Below are 15489 nucleotides of genomic sequence, written 5' to 3'. Positions count from 1 at the left end.
GGCCCATGCTTGCTTAGCATTCACTCATTTCACGCGTCATTCATACAATGGAAAAGGGAGAATAGCCAAAATGCCGCTAGTTGAAACCACAAGTGCCAAAAGCACGGTCGGCCTAGTAGTACCCTGCTTCCCCGGACTTCAGCAAGCCCCGGTTTGTTATCCATGCCCTTTTCATATCATGTATGGTGTGTAAAATGTTCCAGCAAGTAGATAATACCAAATTAAGGTGGGGTAAATGACAACAGACAACAATTTAAATTAAGGTTAACTCAGCCAAATGCTGTTCATTGGCATAAATCATAAGTCTTATAGACGGTACATTCAGAATTTTAGACTCACAAAATCTTCCAGAATAGCAATATATAAACACAATAAAAGAAACAACAGCTAGGCAACAAGTCCATCTACAATCTACAATGCTTAACTTATTCCTCTTCCGCCGCCTGCTTGCGCCTTCTGAGCTCTTCTGCTATGTCGAGCTCCAAGCCTAGTCTTGCAGATAGCAAACTAGATTTCTTCAGATTTGCATCAGTCAAACTAATTTTGAGCTGGATCCAAGTTTAGCGAATGTACGCATGTACCAGAGGCGCTTCAGTTAGCACTTGCTGTGTTTTGGCCTTTTCAGCAGCTTGTGGCTAGGTGCGGCGTGGTCATCCTGCAAAACATGCGGCTAAGAACGTAAAGTACACTAAACCAGGAAATTTGCAGTACCGTACAGCGGGTGCACCAGGTCCTTTTTTTTTTGCTATTTTCCTTTGACTCTAACCAGGTTGGTTTTTACAAAAGCATCTCTATGAAATGAAAGCCTGACATATAGTTTTTGTCTAAATTCTCACCTTATATAGTGATGCCGCAGAATCAGACTTCATGGCTTGATACTGGTTTTGACCAAGAGACTGGACAGTCTCAAGTGCATCTACTGTAAGCTGCCAGCCACAAAATGCTGCACTATTTGTGCTGGAACCAGTATTCATAGTGCAAGCAGTGGCAACATATCCATTAACCCATGGACAATAGTTGTTGTGATGCTTGATTGGATCAAACTCTGGAAGACCCGTTTCAGAATCATTTTCCCCATTCGTTGCTCCTGAAATACAAATGACAAAATGTAAATAACATATTCACAATAAGATTAAATTTACTGAATGCCACAAAATGCAAAATTCTATTAAATTTACTGAATGCCACAAAACGCAAAATTCAGCATCCAAGCATAGGTCATATACAGGACCACAGCTTGGCAGTCATTTGACTAAGTATGGGATGCCAAACTGCTACCGGGTCAACTGTCAAGTCATCAACATCTTGAATTCTTGATGACAAATATTTTAGTTGATAAATAAATTGTCGCAATGATGTATACTTTTCAGCTCAGAAGCACCTCATATAAGATTTGATTAATATGGTTTAACAAAATCAGGCATATGTAACGTGTAAGCACAAAGAGAATAGTTAGATGCTCAAGTACCAAGATCATTTCCTGGGTCATACTCGTCCTTCGTCAGCATTTTACCAGTCTGGGTCACTTCATCTTTAGATAAATCAATGCCAGAATAAACTCTTGCATTGCAAGAAAGGGAATGTTGCAGGTTACTCTCCTGGCCTCTGGCGTGGCTCATCTTCTCTCCACTCTCGACCGAATCAGCTTTAGTTGAACCACTGTCCACTCGACCCACTAACTGAGATGCCACATCGTGGCTATCACCCTGAGGCTCTTCTCGACCAGCATCCTCAGGGACAAACTCATCCATCATTCCAGGTCCAGGAGCTGACTCACCAGTATGACCCATGGTTTCAGTAAGCTCGGGAACTGGTTCCACATCTCCAACAACGCTCTCAGTTTTATGTCCAGAAATCTCGACTCCGTGAATTTCGGCTTCATGACTAGCACCCATTCCAACACTGCCTCCACTAACTCCAAGGCTAAGTTGATCCCTAGCAAAAGCAGGGGCTGTTTCTGCATTGAGGACTTCTTCCCCTCCATTCATACTACTCCCTCCTATATCTCTTGCATTACTGTCAGCAGCAGGCTGTACAAAATTGCTTTCCTGTGCTTGGTTGCTACAATTGAGATCCAATGTGTCGCTCATTCCACCACTCCTGAGTGCACTTGAAGGCTTCTCAACATCATCACCATCACATGGATGGTACTCAACACTCTCCATTGAATTTTCCTCCGCACCGTGAATAATATTCATTGCAATAACAGAAGATGCCCTCATGGAGTCCCTAGCAGACGAATTGCGAAGGGCAGATGGACCCTCAGCTTTAGATGGCTCAAATCTGTTGACATCTATATCCAGCTCAAGACTTAAATTTCTGCTGGGACCAGCTCCGGAAGAAGATGGACGGTTGACATCAAAAAGATTAAAGCCACGAGGCCTTTTGTTCCGAATATCTGAATTTTGTACAGCATCATCAACTTCATCACCGTCGCGGTCAATTACAGTTCCTTCTATACTGTCAGCAGGCTGAAGCCTGTTTATTGGCTTATCAGCTGTACTCCCACCTTCCTCCAGATTACGCTTCCTCGAACTGGGGCCACGAGATTCAAACGAGGCTGCATAGCCACCAATCTCACTTCCGGTAGGCTGACCGATCATCAGATCTATTCCCATCCCCACGTTATTGAAATTTCCAGGCATTGAGAGCATCCCAGAATGGGTTGGTGGCAATCCTCCTGCCATTGTCAGATTTAGATCAACCTGAGCACTTGACAATGATTTTCCCTCAGCAGTGCATGCCTCATCACGTCCTTCAGCATTATTTCTGCCTGCTCCTTCAGCAACGCATCCATTGATCCCACTCGTAGCACTAATTCCACGTGCCAACATAGGTTTCGTCCCTGCATCAGGTGCATCAATGTTGCCGATATTAAGATGAGAAGGACGTGGAACGGATCTGAAGTCCCAGATTCTCACTGTAGCTCCACATAAGTTGCAATCCAGCAAAGGTGACCTCATGCTGCATCCAGAATCTTTTACACGTAGTTTGCCTTTCCCCTTGTCTTTCTTGACTGATGTAGAGTATGAATTTTGCTGATGCTCAGTAAAGCGGGAACATTTATCTGGTTCAGCTGAGGCTGCATTTTTTGCAGAGTGAGTTGAATTTTCTTCCCAGTCTTGTACGTTCGGAAGCCATCTAGGTTCCCATCCACAAAGGCTAATAAACTTCTGCGCCTGGATACATTAGATGTGTTGACCTAGATTAAGTAAAGCTAAAAGTTCTGCGGCAATAGTAGCAACAAAAGGGTCATCATTAAGAGCATAAACAAAAAGAGATATACTTGAGAGTAGCTGCAGGTTTCTTCTTGATGATTGACATCAATTCCTGTTGTACCATCTGTTTTGTAACCCAGCTCCCCACACAAAATTGTGATTGATTGGGACAAGACATGTTCAATCTGCTGACTCCTAGTGAGTTTCATACTCTCTATTGCAGACAAGGCAATAACAGGGAGAGATATAAACTGCAACAGCCCCTCACAACGATCTTTAAAACCACCAAGAAGAGCTGATGGTGTGAAGTGGAGCTGCACCAAGCTATCAGCACAGCTATTCCCTCTCCAGGGACAATCATTCTGGTGCGATGCGTCAAGCTGTTCGGCAAAGGCCTCTCCAGCATTTGCAACTACAACATAACAATAACGGAAAGTTAGGTTTCACAGCCCAAAAGGTGTCAACAGAACTAAAAAGTTCAGCCCAACTAAGTATGTCATAAGCAACATCAGGTAGATCTGTGAAAATTGTAGGAATGAACCCGCATGGCCATATCTGTTCGTAATTCAGAGTATTCCAGTTTAACTTAAACTTCTACGGTAGTGGTGAGAATCTAAACTAAACAAACTTTCCTCACCTTCCCATGCAAGAGTTACATACACATTATTGGTTAATAAATGCACAGTTCAACCGATGCTAATCCAGCTAATAGGAAAAAATTCACACAAAAAAAGGGAGGGATTATCCCCTGTTGCACAATTTGCATCAAGCTAGCAAGCATGACTATCTGAAAGAACACAATCATGTCATACATCCACGAAAGAACTGTTATCATTTACTAAACATAAGACATTCATGGTTTAACATTATGCAATATATTTGCACAAGTCAGGCCTAAAACAAGACCAGTTAATTCGAAACTGAGAAGGCCTGTGACAAAGCTTACTGACACAGGACATACCTTCAGCAGGGGACCAGGATGTCAATGCAGTAAATATAAGATGTGCGCCACATGAGTCGCATTCAATTTTGTCCACGCCAATGTTCACCCAGCCCCTTTGAGCACAGGCCAGTGAACTAGCAGCCTGTATAATTGAACAAATTAATGCTCTTTCCTAAACAAACTGTGATGCCATTTTCCGTGCGTATGGTTCTCCCTCTAAAATTTGATAAATTGGAATTTTCAAAAGGTGATTAACATACGCATCATCTGATTGACTGGATCTTCAGTTGGGAAAACATGACAATTTTCCTACAGACATCTTAACCGCACATAGGCATGAATAATGTAAGCGGAGTAGCAGACAGATGCTGAAAGCTACATTAAAAATGTCTTATTCAGCATCATCGAGACAACAACAAAAAACAAACTTACAAGAAAATCATACTACTCTCTCTGTTTTGCAGTAACTATACATGGCATTGGGAGTCCCTGTTTCAACACAGGTCCACTGAGGGAACCAAGAGTACAGTTCTTATCTCCTTGCAATTTTCCATTCTCTAATTATTTGTAAGAGCTCAAGTGATTGTAGCATGTCTGTATGCATGCACACTTCTCATTTTCTCTCACATAGTCACAATAAGTGTTTCCTAACTTCGACTGTGCAAATGGTGTCATAGTGGACTGTGGACACAAAGAGCAAAAGAGAGGAATATCGAGGGTGCAAGTGATAATTCAATTCGAAATAATTGTGTTACACTGAGATTGAACTGACCAACATTACCACTTTTAAGTCTTTTATCATTACTCAGTTGTTGTAAGCATTCCTCCGAGAATCTTTTTTGTTCTAAACTGAAAGGTAATACTATCACCTTACTATAATCAACAGTACACTCAGTCACAAATTTAAAGTCACACGGTTTAAGAGAGAAGAAGCAACCTTTGGTTTAGAAGCCCATGTTGAAGGCTTAAATGTGGCCAGTCGATGAAGTAAATCTCCTCGTTCCCATGGTCTACATGATGGTTGTGAGAAATCCATAGCAGCTCCAACAGCATTAGTACTAAGAGAAGGTTGAGCAGCATGTGAAGCAACATGGGACGATGACCCAACTTTAGATAACTGCCCACTGCCTAACCAATCTATGGTAGCTACATTTGTTTGCGCGGGAGGAGATGAAGCACCGGCAGAACTGAGAAGCAAAAGGAAGAGCTTTAGTGCAAGCAAGCAATCTACAGCATGTATGCATAACGAGTACACTTTAAGAACTAAACATAAAAATATAACAATAGGTTTCGCCCCTACTTGTTCAGGAAATCATACGTTCCCAGTTTCATAAGATAAATCAACATTTTGATGTATTCACCATAACTTGATAAATTTTTTATGGTGTAACTTGTAGCTTTTCTTGTTAAGGGGCAAATCACATAATATGGAGCAATGACGTGTACAACAATGCTCGTCATGTTACTACATAAAACATCGGCTGTAATAAATCAGGAAAACCCAAAATTGGTTAATTTCCATATATGGGACTTTGCAATCAGAATAATAGACGGTAAAAACTTTGAAAGTTGGCAACAGAACACTGAAACCAGACCCAGAATATGGAGGTCAACTGTTGGCGTCTAAGCCAGTACACTCGGTGAAGCTGTGCAAAACCAAATTTATGCCACCAGCGCACAAATCAACGTCAATCTGCAAGCTGATGCCTCTGTAGCCAACGCAAGGCACCCCCACGACAGAAAGCAGAAATCAAGCTCTGACGAATTCGCTGGCCCGGCGAGAAGATAAGCTCGCTAGGGTTTAGTGCACGCCCTACTTGGACCTATGTACTGACCTAGCTCAAAATTTCCTAGGGCTACAGCCCCCCTCCTAAAAAAGACAAAATTTCCTAGAACGAAGCACCTCGCCGGCATCCCAAGCCGGCGCAACCTCCGATTCGTAGAGTAGCAAAGCAGAGGCACAGGGCACAAAGCCAGCACCCAATCGTGCGACGGCTAGAAGGAGACATGGGGGAAGGGGCGTACCTGGCGACCGGGGTGGCGGGCGGCGAGTCTGAGCGCAGCGGCGGGTCCGCGGGCGCCGCCGACGAGCTCCTGACCTCCTCTCTCATGGCGGGCGCGCTCGGCCTCGATGCGGGTTCCAGCCAGAGCCAGGTGAGGTGCGACCGCGTCGGAATCGAGCTCAGTGGGAGCGAATGGTGCGCGTGTTTATCGTGGTGGATCTCGTTGGGTCTATAGGCAGGCCTACTGGCCAAGGCCATTGTATGGATGGGCCTTCAGTTTTTTCTTCTTGTCGCTGGCTCGGCTGCTAGCCCATCGTGCCATAGGCCTAAGTCCGTCTGCATTAGGGATGGCTCCCGCCGGGTTTGGGAAGGTCCTAGTCAGCGCCTTCTGTGCTGGTTAGGCAAAGCGGCGTCTGTAGAGTCGTTTTTTGGGCTGTTTTCGACAGGGTTCATTTACTTTCTTTGACTGTTTCGTTCGTTCCTTCGTTTGCCGACTATTTTGACTGCTTCCTTCATTTCTTCGACAGTTTCGTTCGCACGATCGGTCAATGTTTATTGACAATATATGACTTGACTGACAGATTTATAGTATATTTTACCTTTTAACAGTACAATGTGTTTGTTTGGGAGAATATTTTATTTGAATGACCGAAAATCCTGTAGAATAGAATAACAATTATTTAATTGAAATTATTTACTCAAAAGTTTGCTTACTATCAAAGTTAGTCAAAGAATTTGCAAAACAAAATGTTTGTAAATTATTATTTTTTACGTACTTTTAAGAAAAGTTCATGAATTTATAAAAAAGTTCATCAAATTTTAAAAAAGTTCACCAAATTTTTAAAAAAGTTCACCGAATTTCATCAGATTTGAAAAAAGTTCAACAGACCTGAAAAAAGTTCATCGAATATGAAAAAAGTTCAGGATTTGAAAAAGGTTCATCGATTTTGAAAACATTTCATCCATTTTAAAATATTTCATCGGTTTTTTTAAAAACAATTCATGGATTTTGACAAAAAGTTCATCGAAACATCCAATTTTTTCAAAAAAGTTCGTGGATTTTGACAAAAAGTTCATCAAATTTGAAAAAGGTAATCGATTTTTTTAAGAAAAGTTCATGGACTTTGAATAAAAGTTCATCAAATTTGAAAAATCTTCATCGGGTTTTTAAAGAATGTTCAATGGATTTGAAAAAAGTTAATTGAATTTGATAAATGTTTGTTGAATTTGGAAAAATGTTCATTCGAATTTGGAAGTAAAATCATCAAAATTAAAAAAGAAACCTGTCATTAAAAAAAATCATCGAGTTGAAATAAGGTCACGCATTTAAAGAAAAAAAGTAAAACAAAAAAGAAATGTGAAAACATTAAAAAAATAAAGGGCATTATACCTAAATATACAAGGACGGAAGTAAGTGTTCACTAATCATCAGTTCTCCATGTGGTTAGTGCAGTTGAAACTCTTGCTGACGAGTAAGCACGTGGATTCGATATCTAGCGGGTGCATCTTGTTTTTTTTTCTATTTTTAAATAGAAAGAAAAAGGCAAATCGATGGGCTGGCCCGCTCGCGGAAACGGAGGATGCGCTGCACGCGCCGGTTTTCCAACTTGTTCATGCTCTAAAAACAGAATGTTCATGCTTTAGAAGCGGATCTGCTACCCTGAGTGAATCGTTTAGTGTCTCGGCTCGTAGTTCTCGTTTAGTGTCATCGGCTCGTAGTTCTCTAAGAGATTTCATACAAATAATATTTTGAAATAATGGTTGCCGTGTGTTTTGCTCCCTCAGACTACCCACCATGGACGTAACTTCAATAGTAACATAGAGTCTAACTCAATACATTTGCTTATGTGGCAATGATTTAATGAGAGATAAATTGATTACTCCCTCTATCTCAAACTACAAGTCCGGTACATGTACCTAGGTCATGAATTTGACCAACTTAATGAGAATCATATATTACAAAAAGTATATCATTAGAAACTTCAGATGTTCTATTTTCTAATGATACTTTTTTTTGTTAAAATACTATATTTTATATAAGTCAAATTGACGAACTAGGTACGCGTGCATGCCTTCTAAACTATGACAGAGGGAGTAGCATAGCTAGTTACTCATTCTATGAGTAATGCATGTGCCAATGCAAGTCTCTTAGCGCGGTTTCATAGGCATTTTTCTATGTGACGTTGTATTTAACGAAGAGAGATAGTGAGGTTGTATCTTAGGCTCGTTGTAATGGGGAGTCTCATATACTAGTATCATGCATATGATACCAGTGTATGATACTACATCTGTAATGCTTAGTATCATATACTAGTATCATAGGCCCTATTTGGATCCATGGGTTAGAGTTAAGTTGGTCAGATTGGACCAAACTAACGCCAAAACATCCACACAAGAGGGTTAGAGTTGGTTAGATGCATCTAATCCACCTAAAAAAACTAACCCACCCAAGAGGTGCTTATTTGGGTTAGAGTTAGGTGAGGCCTAGAAAAAGTTACTTTTTTCTCTACCTCCACCACACCAAATCCTAGTTGAAGGAACCAAATGATTGGAAAAAGTGTTTTTATTGACAATCTAACCCTCTTATCCAAACACATCATTGGTTAAAGTTAGTTCAAAGTTGGTCCAGGGTTAGAATCTAACTCTAAGCTCTAACTGAGTTAGAGTATCCAAAGAGGACTATAGAACAATTCATTTATTGCCATGCATGACACATAGTAGCACAATATTTAATACGATACGGTATCATAATATGATACTCAATCCTCTCTTTCTTCATTTAATTCTATGTCACCTCATCAAATATGGCTAGTTGACATACATGATACTACTTATGATACTACTATTACGACCAACCTTACATAAAACCTTGACACGTGGCCATAGGCAAAAAAGAGATGCTAAACCGATCACATGTATGCATGAGCCACAAATTATTAAATTTAGATACAACATATAAGATACAATGCATTGTACTATTTGTTTCTTATGTTTTGATTACGCATATGATTACGTGCTAAGAGACTATGCATTAACAGAGGTCTAACATCACACAAACAAAGATAAGATGAGTGTAGCATAATAAATGAGGTATTACATGACATCACCTATATGTTGTACTCCTCACTATGAAGGTACTAGTAACTTAAAATAGTAACATACTATGCATGTTACACCCTATTGTGAGTAGTCTCACAGATTTATACAATTAGGGCAACTCTAACGGATCGATCCAAACGGACGACGATTTTGTCTGTTTTTTGTCCGTTTGGGTCGGTCAGACGGACACGAACGTCCGCTTCTGCAAATGGGTCGGCGCGTGCGTCCAACGCTAGTCGGACCCATTGTTGCCGACGTGCGAAAAAATAGATAAGTGCATAATTAAACATTAAAAACCGGCCACGAAGGCCAGCGAGAGTCCACGCGTCTGCATTACATTAATTAAACATAAAAAACCTAAAACTACGAGGCCAGCCCTAGACGGCGTCGTCGTCGTCATCGGGACCGGTGAGGTCGACCAGGGTAGGCGCAGGGCCGGCCGAGGGGAACGCCGTGTTCCAGAGCGCAGCTGCGTGCGCCTCCGTCGTCTGTCCCGCCGGCGCGGGCTGTGCTGGTGGCGGTGGCAGCGCAGCAGCACGGGCACGCTCCTCCTCCTCCGCCTCCCGTCGTTCCTCCTCCGCCTCCTTCTGCACCTCCATGAGCCGAAGGCCTTCGGCGCGCTCCGCCAGCAGGTGATGCGACCTCCAGTGCTCGAGGTAGGCTTGCTCCTGCTGCGGTGTCGCGCCCAGCCAGATGGGCGGCGCCATGACGAACTCGTGGACGACGCCGGTCCATTGGTAGACCTCCCGCGGCTTCGTGGGCTCGGGCTTCGGCGGAGGTGGCACGACACAGTCGTCGCCGTCCGACAGCGTGATGGCCTCCACGAGCTGCTGCTGGTACGCTGCCTCCTCGTCGGCCCTACATCGCGCTTCCTCCTCGCTGTCGCGGAGGACATCTGCGAGCGCCGCCTGGTAGGCGGCCTCAGCCTCCTGGTCCTCGTCGCTGAGGATAGGCGGGGGCGGCGGAGGGCCTCCTGGCTGCACTTCGCGCACGCCACGACGGCGATGCGCCTCGTGCTCCACCGCGAACCACACCTCCCAGTTAGGGGAGTCGGCCGCGTAAGCAGGGTCTCGCCGCTGCTCCGTCGTCAGCAGATGCCGACGGCGGCTCACCTCCTCCGCATGCACCCGCGCCGACCGCGGCACGACCGACACCGAAATCCTCTCCGGATCCCGATGCCAGTCGTGCGGCAGCGTGACATCGGGGTAAGGGAGCGGCACATGGTGCTCACAGTGCCACCACGCTTGGTGCACTGGGACGCTCACGCGCTGACGAGGCCGGTAGGAAGACGGTGGCAGGGAGATGGCGCGGGGTAGAGCGGGGCATTGCCCTTGTTTGGGAAGCCGCCGACCATGGTGTGCTAGGGTTTTGGTCCCGAGGAGGTGGCTGGATGTGGACGGACGGGGTTCTGAAAACAGATGGCTGAACCCACCGCACGCTCGGATTAAAAAGGCCGGCCGCGGTCGCTGACGCGTGGGCCGAGGATGTCGGATGTCATAAATAATGTTGATCGCGGTGGTTGGGGGCGGAAACCAAGGGGCCGCGCGCGTCCGCGTCGACGCATTTCAGTCTCAAATTTGGACCAGAAATGGGTCTGCGCGAACGCGTTTTGACAATGAGTGAGCGCGTTGGGCCATCATTTTTGTCCGCGCCGACTAAACGGATGAAATGAATCATCCCATTGAAGTTGCTCTTAATGTTTTGAATGATAATGATTGCCATGTGTCTTCCTTTAACATTGGTACACGAAAATGAAGTGTATTCGCTAAAAAAAAGCTGAGCTGACGTCAAAGCAGTGACATTCAGGTATTTTAATTGGACCTCTTACTATGGAAGTTAGTGTTGTACCAGTGCAAGTCTTGTAGAGCAGAACATAAATATCACCTCTGTTACCTCCGTCACAGTTTAGAAGGCACACACGTATACCTAGGTCGTCAATTTAATTTATATAAAATCTATTGTTTAATATAAAAATTATATCATTAGAAAATAAAACATCTAAAGTTTTCAATGATATATTTTTTGTAATATATGCTTATCATTAATTTGATCAAATTGACGATCTAGGTACACGTGCCGGACTTATAAACGCAGATAGAGGGAGTACTAGGTTAAAACCAATGCAGCTTTGCACACCTTTTCATCCATAAACTCGGATATTTGTTTACAACCACGGATAGAACATGAAAAAACATCCATAGGACTTTCCTGAGGTTCCTGACTAGTTTTATCTTCTACCTCCTAACATTCAGATATGATCATGGAGACCTCCGGTGCCGGGTCTCGTCGCCTTCAGCTATGCTACCCTCTGGCTTCCACATGACGTCCTTCAGGCCATTCGAGATACTATGGTAAAACTGCACAGGACGTGAAATCATGCAACGGATCAGTTTAAAAACCAACAGCACAGTTCATCCTTTTTTTAAAACAGTATGAAGTTCCGAAGTAATTTCAGTGCAGTATCGCAAGTTTAAACTGTGGAGAAGCTGTGGTAATCTCACCTTGTGGAATTCGAGGGTGTCGCCATTCGACTTGCGGAGCTCCACCATGTATAGTGAGGGTGTCACTTCAAAAACCTGAGGTTATTACAGATGGAACCATGTCGGTCTATATACCATGCAAGATAGTGCAAAGCAACATATAACAAGGCAAAGCCCAACTATGAATTATACCTCTGTTGCAATCGCCAGCTGACCTTTCCTTCCAGGATTCTCTCCTTGCAACTTCAGCTGATTTGATTCAATACCAGAAAATTGCCATCAGGATAATGTTCAGGTAAAATGGAAACAAGCTGTAATTGTTTTTTTATCTGCTAATATAATAGGCACCTTGTAGTTGCGCTTCTGTACATTGAAGCCCATGGGTCCTGCTGCTGCTTCAATTTTCGACAATATTTCATTTGCTGGAAGCCTCGATGCAAACCGTGTTTCACGTTTAACAGAATCCTATTAATATCAAGATTTCAGGTTGAGGAAAAAGAATCCCATGGTTACAAAAAACTTGATTCATGAACAATTTGAGATGTTGAGCATACAGTTTGCTTCTCAAAAAGGGTGCCAAGATTGAGGCCCTGAGAGGTAGAGATCAACTCGAATGCATTCATCACTGCCGGTCTTTCTTCACGTCTCTCAACAACAAGCTGTGCTGGGTCCTGGATCATTACAAACAATGTTATGAAGTCCATCCACGGCATTAGGACGCATGTTGATATAACATGGTGAGGAGATACTTACCCCGGATTCGTTGAAAATAGAGTTGATGTCATCCAGATTAACTTCGGCTGTCTCAAACCTAGGAGGCTGATATCCTTTCTTGAACCACTCATTGTTAATAACCTCAGCAATAGTTATTCTCTGCACAGGGAGATAACAATGACATGAGCTATCTCTCAGATATAAGCTTGGATAAAACAAACTGACATGCTACGGATGAACAGATGAACATACAGTGTTCGGGTTAGGATCTAGTATCTTCTTGATGAGCTTCTTCGCGCTGGTCGAGAACCAAGATGGACAACTGAAGTCTGCTTTGTATATCTGCATGAAGAAGAAGGTTATCTTTCACGCACTTATTCTGGAAACATCGACCAAGCACTTGCATCGTATTGGTAAAAGCATTTTTCCTCGCAAAAAAGGAACTTGCTTTTGACAACAAAAAAAGCAGTAAAAGTAATTCACCTTCTTGTAAAGCGCCATGAGATTTGAATCTTCGAACGGAAGGTAGCCCGCCATGAGGACAAAGAGAATCACCCCACATGACCACAGATCGGCCTTGGCTCCATCATAACCTTTGTTATTTATAACCTGTACGCCCAAGAGAGTATTGAAAAATGAGAACAAAATATTCACTTGAATGGAGAGAAGTAGATAATTAATTTAAGGTGTGGATGCAAATGAAGAACCTCGGGAGCAACATAATTAGGAGTTCCACAAGTCGTATGCAGCAGACCATCCTCCTGCAAGACAGCAGAAACATATGCAAAAATAATCATCAGATCCTATCGTCTGATTCACAATGACACGTACCATGCACTGTGAGATAGTAATAAATAGCAAAACTGAAGAAAAAAAACAGATGCGCGGGAGGATACACTGAATTTTCCATCACAATGGTTTTCATCAAGCTGGAAAAAAGAGAAAGCAGTCAATTTGCTTACTCTGACTTGCTGCGATAGGGCGCTGAGTCCAAAATCGGACACCTTGAGAGTGCCGTTAGCATCAAGTAGAAGATTTTCAGGCTGAAACGTGGAAGGAGAAAATGGTATCAGCCACTTTTTGTTTCTTCCACATAGAGCACATTGAGTAACCACCACAGCACCTTGAGATCACGGTGATAGACGCCTCTGCTGTGGCAGTAGTCGACAGCGTTGATGAGCTGCTGGAAATATTTCCTGGCGTCGTCCTCTTTGAGCCTCCCACGCGAAGCCTAGACCACGGATCACGACAAAGTAAGCATCATATAGGCAGAGTGGGAAGCAAAGCATAACCCAAAATGTGGAGCAAGGTATATAGTAGGAAGCACTCACGATTTTGTCGAAAAGTTCGCCGCCTGTGACAAGCTCCATGACTATGTATATCTTTGTCCTGCTGGCCATCACCTTTACAAGACACGGCAATTAAAAGTGGGCATGGTCATTTACATACATAGTCAAAAGGCAGAAGGTGCTAGTTTTCATCAGAAATGAAAAGATAAACGGAGATATATATAATTTCCTTATGCGAGGAATACGAGCAAATAATTACTGTGTTTTCCTTAAAATGATGATGATGATGATTTCAGGTTGAGGTTGCGCTAGTACTAGTTAAAGAGACAAGAAGCTATGCATACCTCGTACATGCGGATGACGTTGGGGTGCCTGATGAGCTTCATGGTGGAGATCTCGCGCTTTATCTGCAGAGAAAAAGAAAGAGAGATGGATGAGAGACCAAACAAAAGGCAGGAGCCAAATTTGATCACGGTCACCACCTACTAAACTCTGCCCTTTCCAACGAACGCGCACGAGACGCCCGCCAAGCCTTGGCCTTGGCCTTGGCGGGCGCATTGAATTGGCTGTAGAAGGCTATTCTGTCTGCTGCCAGTTTCACGGATTCTCACGTCTCAGCGTTCCACAAAGTCTATATGGTAGGAGTACTACTCTTTCGTCCAATAGTTTTCACCATTTTTTTATTTAGAAAAAACATCCCTACGAACCTCTAGTATTTTTTTAACAATGCTTAATGATCAAGAAAGATGATCCTTCCTTTTAGTACAAGAGAAATAATCTGAACCAGCCATGGATTTGGATTGGGAAGAAGAAAATCTATCTTTTACTCTTCCTTTCGGCGTTGGCTCCGAAGAAGAAGAAGAAGAAGAAGAGGAAGATGAAGAAAGACAAGACGGAGGATAGGTACCTGCGCGATCATCTTGTGCTTGAGGACCTTGTCCTTGTCGAGGATCTTGATGGCGACATTCTCGCTGGTCTCGACGTTCCTGGCGAACTTGACCTTGGCGAACGTCCCTTCCCCCAGCGTCCTCCCCAGCTCGTACCTCCCCACCCGCGTCCTGCCGCCGCCGCCCCCATGCGCGCTCATCTTCCCACCCGCGCTCGAATCAACCATTCAAGACCCACCGATTAAAAGAGTTACCCGATAAACAGATCCGTTCCTGCGGCTGCGGGTCGCCGGCGACTAGGACCTCTTCTTGTCGCAGGGTCTCCACTGCACGAAGAGCTCCTTGTTGTCCTCCCCTTGCTGCCGATGCCGCATGGAGTCTGGTGGTAGTTGGTTGTCAGCGCACTCGTGGAGTCGCAGGCATGGAAGTGGGATCAAGATTCAGGCGTTAGTAGTAGTGGCGGTTAATGGCGGAACGGTAGGGGAGAGAGGAGAGGAGAGGAGAGGAGATGGTGGTATGTATAGGCGGCCGGAGGCGGAGGAGGAGGAGGAGGGGGCGAGGAAGGAAGCGCGGTCCTGCCGCGTGCGTGCGTGCGTGCGTGGTGACGTCTGACGAAGGTGCGGTGCGGTGCGGTGCTTGGAGGAGCGTCGCGTCGTGCGCGCGCGCGTGCGGGCGACTGGGCGAGTTTTTCCTAGTGTTCATTGCCGCTCTGTCCGTTGGACCATCTTGGCACGATCCCCTCAATAGGTCAATCGTAGCTATTTTTATTCAATCGTAGTATGTTGATGTTTTTTTTCTTAGGGTTGTAGTATGTTGATGCTAGTAGGTAGGAGTATATTCTACAATAACTAATGGT

At 44.1% G+C, this 15489-nt stretch overlaps 1 protein-coding gene across 1 annotated transcript; it reads right to left on the bottom strand.

Annotated features, from left to right (window-relative positions):
* Positions 1-258: 258 nt before the first annotated feature.
* LOC123427236 lies at positions 259-15238 on the bottom strand. The gene is made up of 23 exons (XM_045111233.1): positions 14654-15238; positions 14091-14153; positions 13789-13860; positions 13581-13688; positions 13420-13500; positions 13165-13218; positions 12941-13066; positions 12710-12799; positions 12497-12616; positions 12298-12414; positions 12092-12208; positions 11936-11992; positions 11765-11839; positions 11526-11620; positions 9857-10649; positions 6814-6821; positions 6187-6435; positions 5099-5348; positions 4180-4303; positions 3287-3630; positions 1469-3179; positions 837-1087; positions 259-655 (listed from the first exon to the last, which is right to left on the bottom strand). The coding sequence occupies exons 1-23, from the start codon at positions 14858-14860 to the stop codon at positions 596-598; spliced, it is 5172 nt and encodes a 1723-aa protein (XP_044967168.1). The 5' UTR covers positions 14861-15238; the 3' UTR covers positions 259-595.
* Between the last annotated feature and the right edge of the window lie 251 nt (positions 15239-15489).

The sequence above is a fragment of the Hordeum vulgare genome, chromosome 2H, assembly GCF_904849725.1.
Source record: "Hordeum vulgare subsp. vulgare chromosome 2H, MorexV3_pseudomolecules_assembly, whole genome shotgun sequence".
Lineage (NCBI taxonomy): Eukaryota > Viridiplantae > Streptophyta > Magnoliopsida > Poales > Poaceae > Hordeum > Hordeum vulgare.
Note: the sequence above shows the minus strand (reverse complement) of the source record. Positions and strands in the feature narration are given on the sequence as shown.

Excerpts from the sequence above, each read along its gene's own strand:
- LOC123427236 (XM_045111233.1), bottom strand. The coding sequence starts at position 14,860 with ATGGTTGATTCGAGCGCGGGTGGGAAGATGAGCGCGCATGGGGGCGGC. Across the intron at positions 13,067-13,164 it reads CTAATTATGTTGCTCCCGAG|GTTATAAATAACAAAGGTTA; the intron begins GTTCTTCATTTG and ends TTGGGCGTACAG. Across the intron at positions 10,650-11,525 it reads ACCCGGCACCGGAGGTCTCC|CCACCTCCTCGGGACCAAAA; the intron begins ATGATCATATCT and ends GTCCACATCCAG.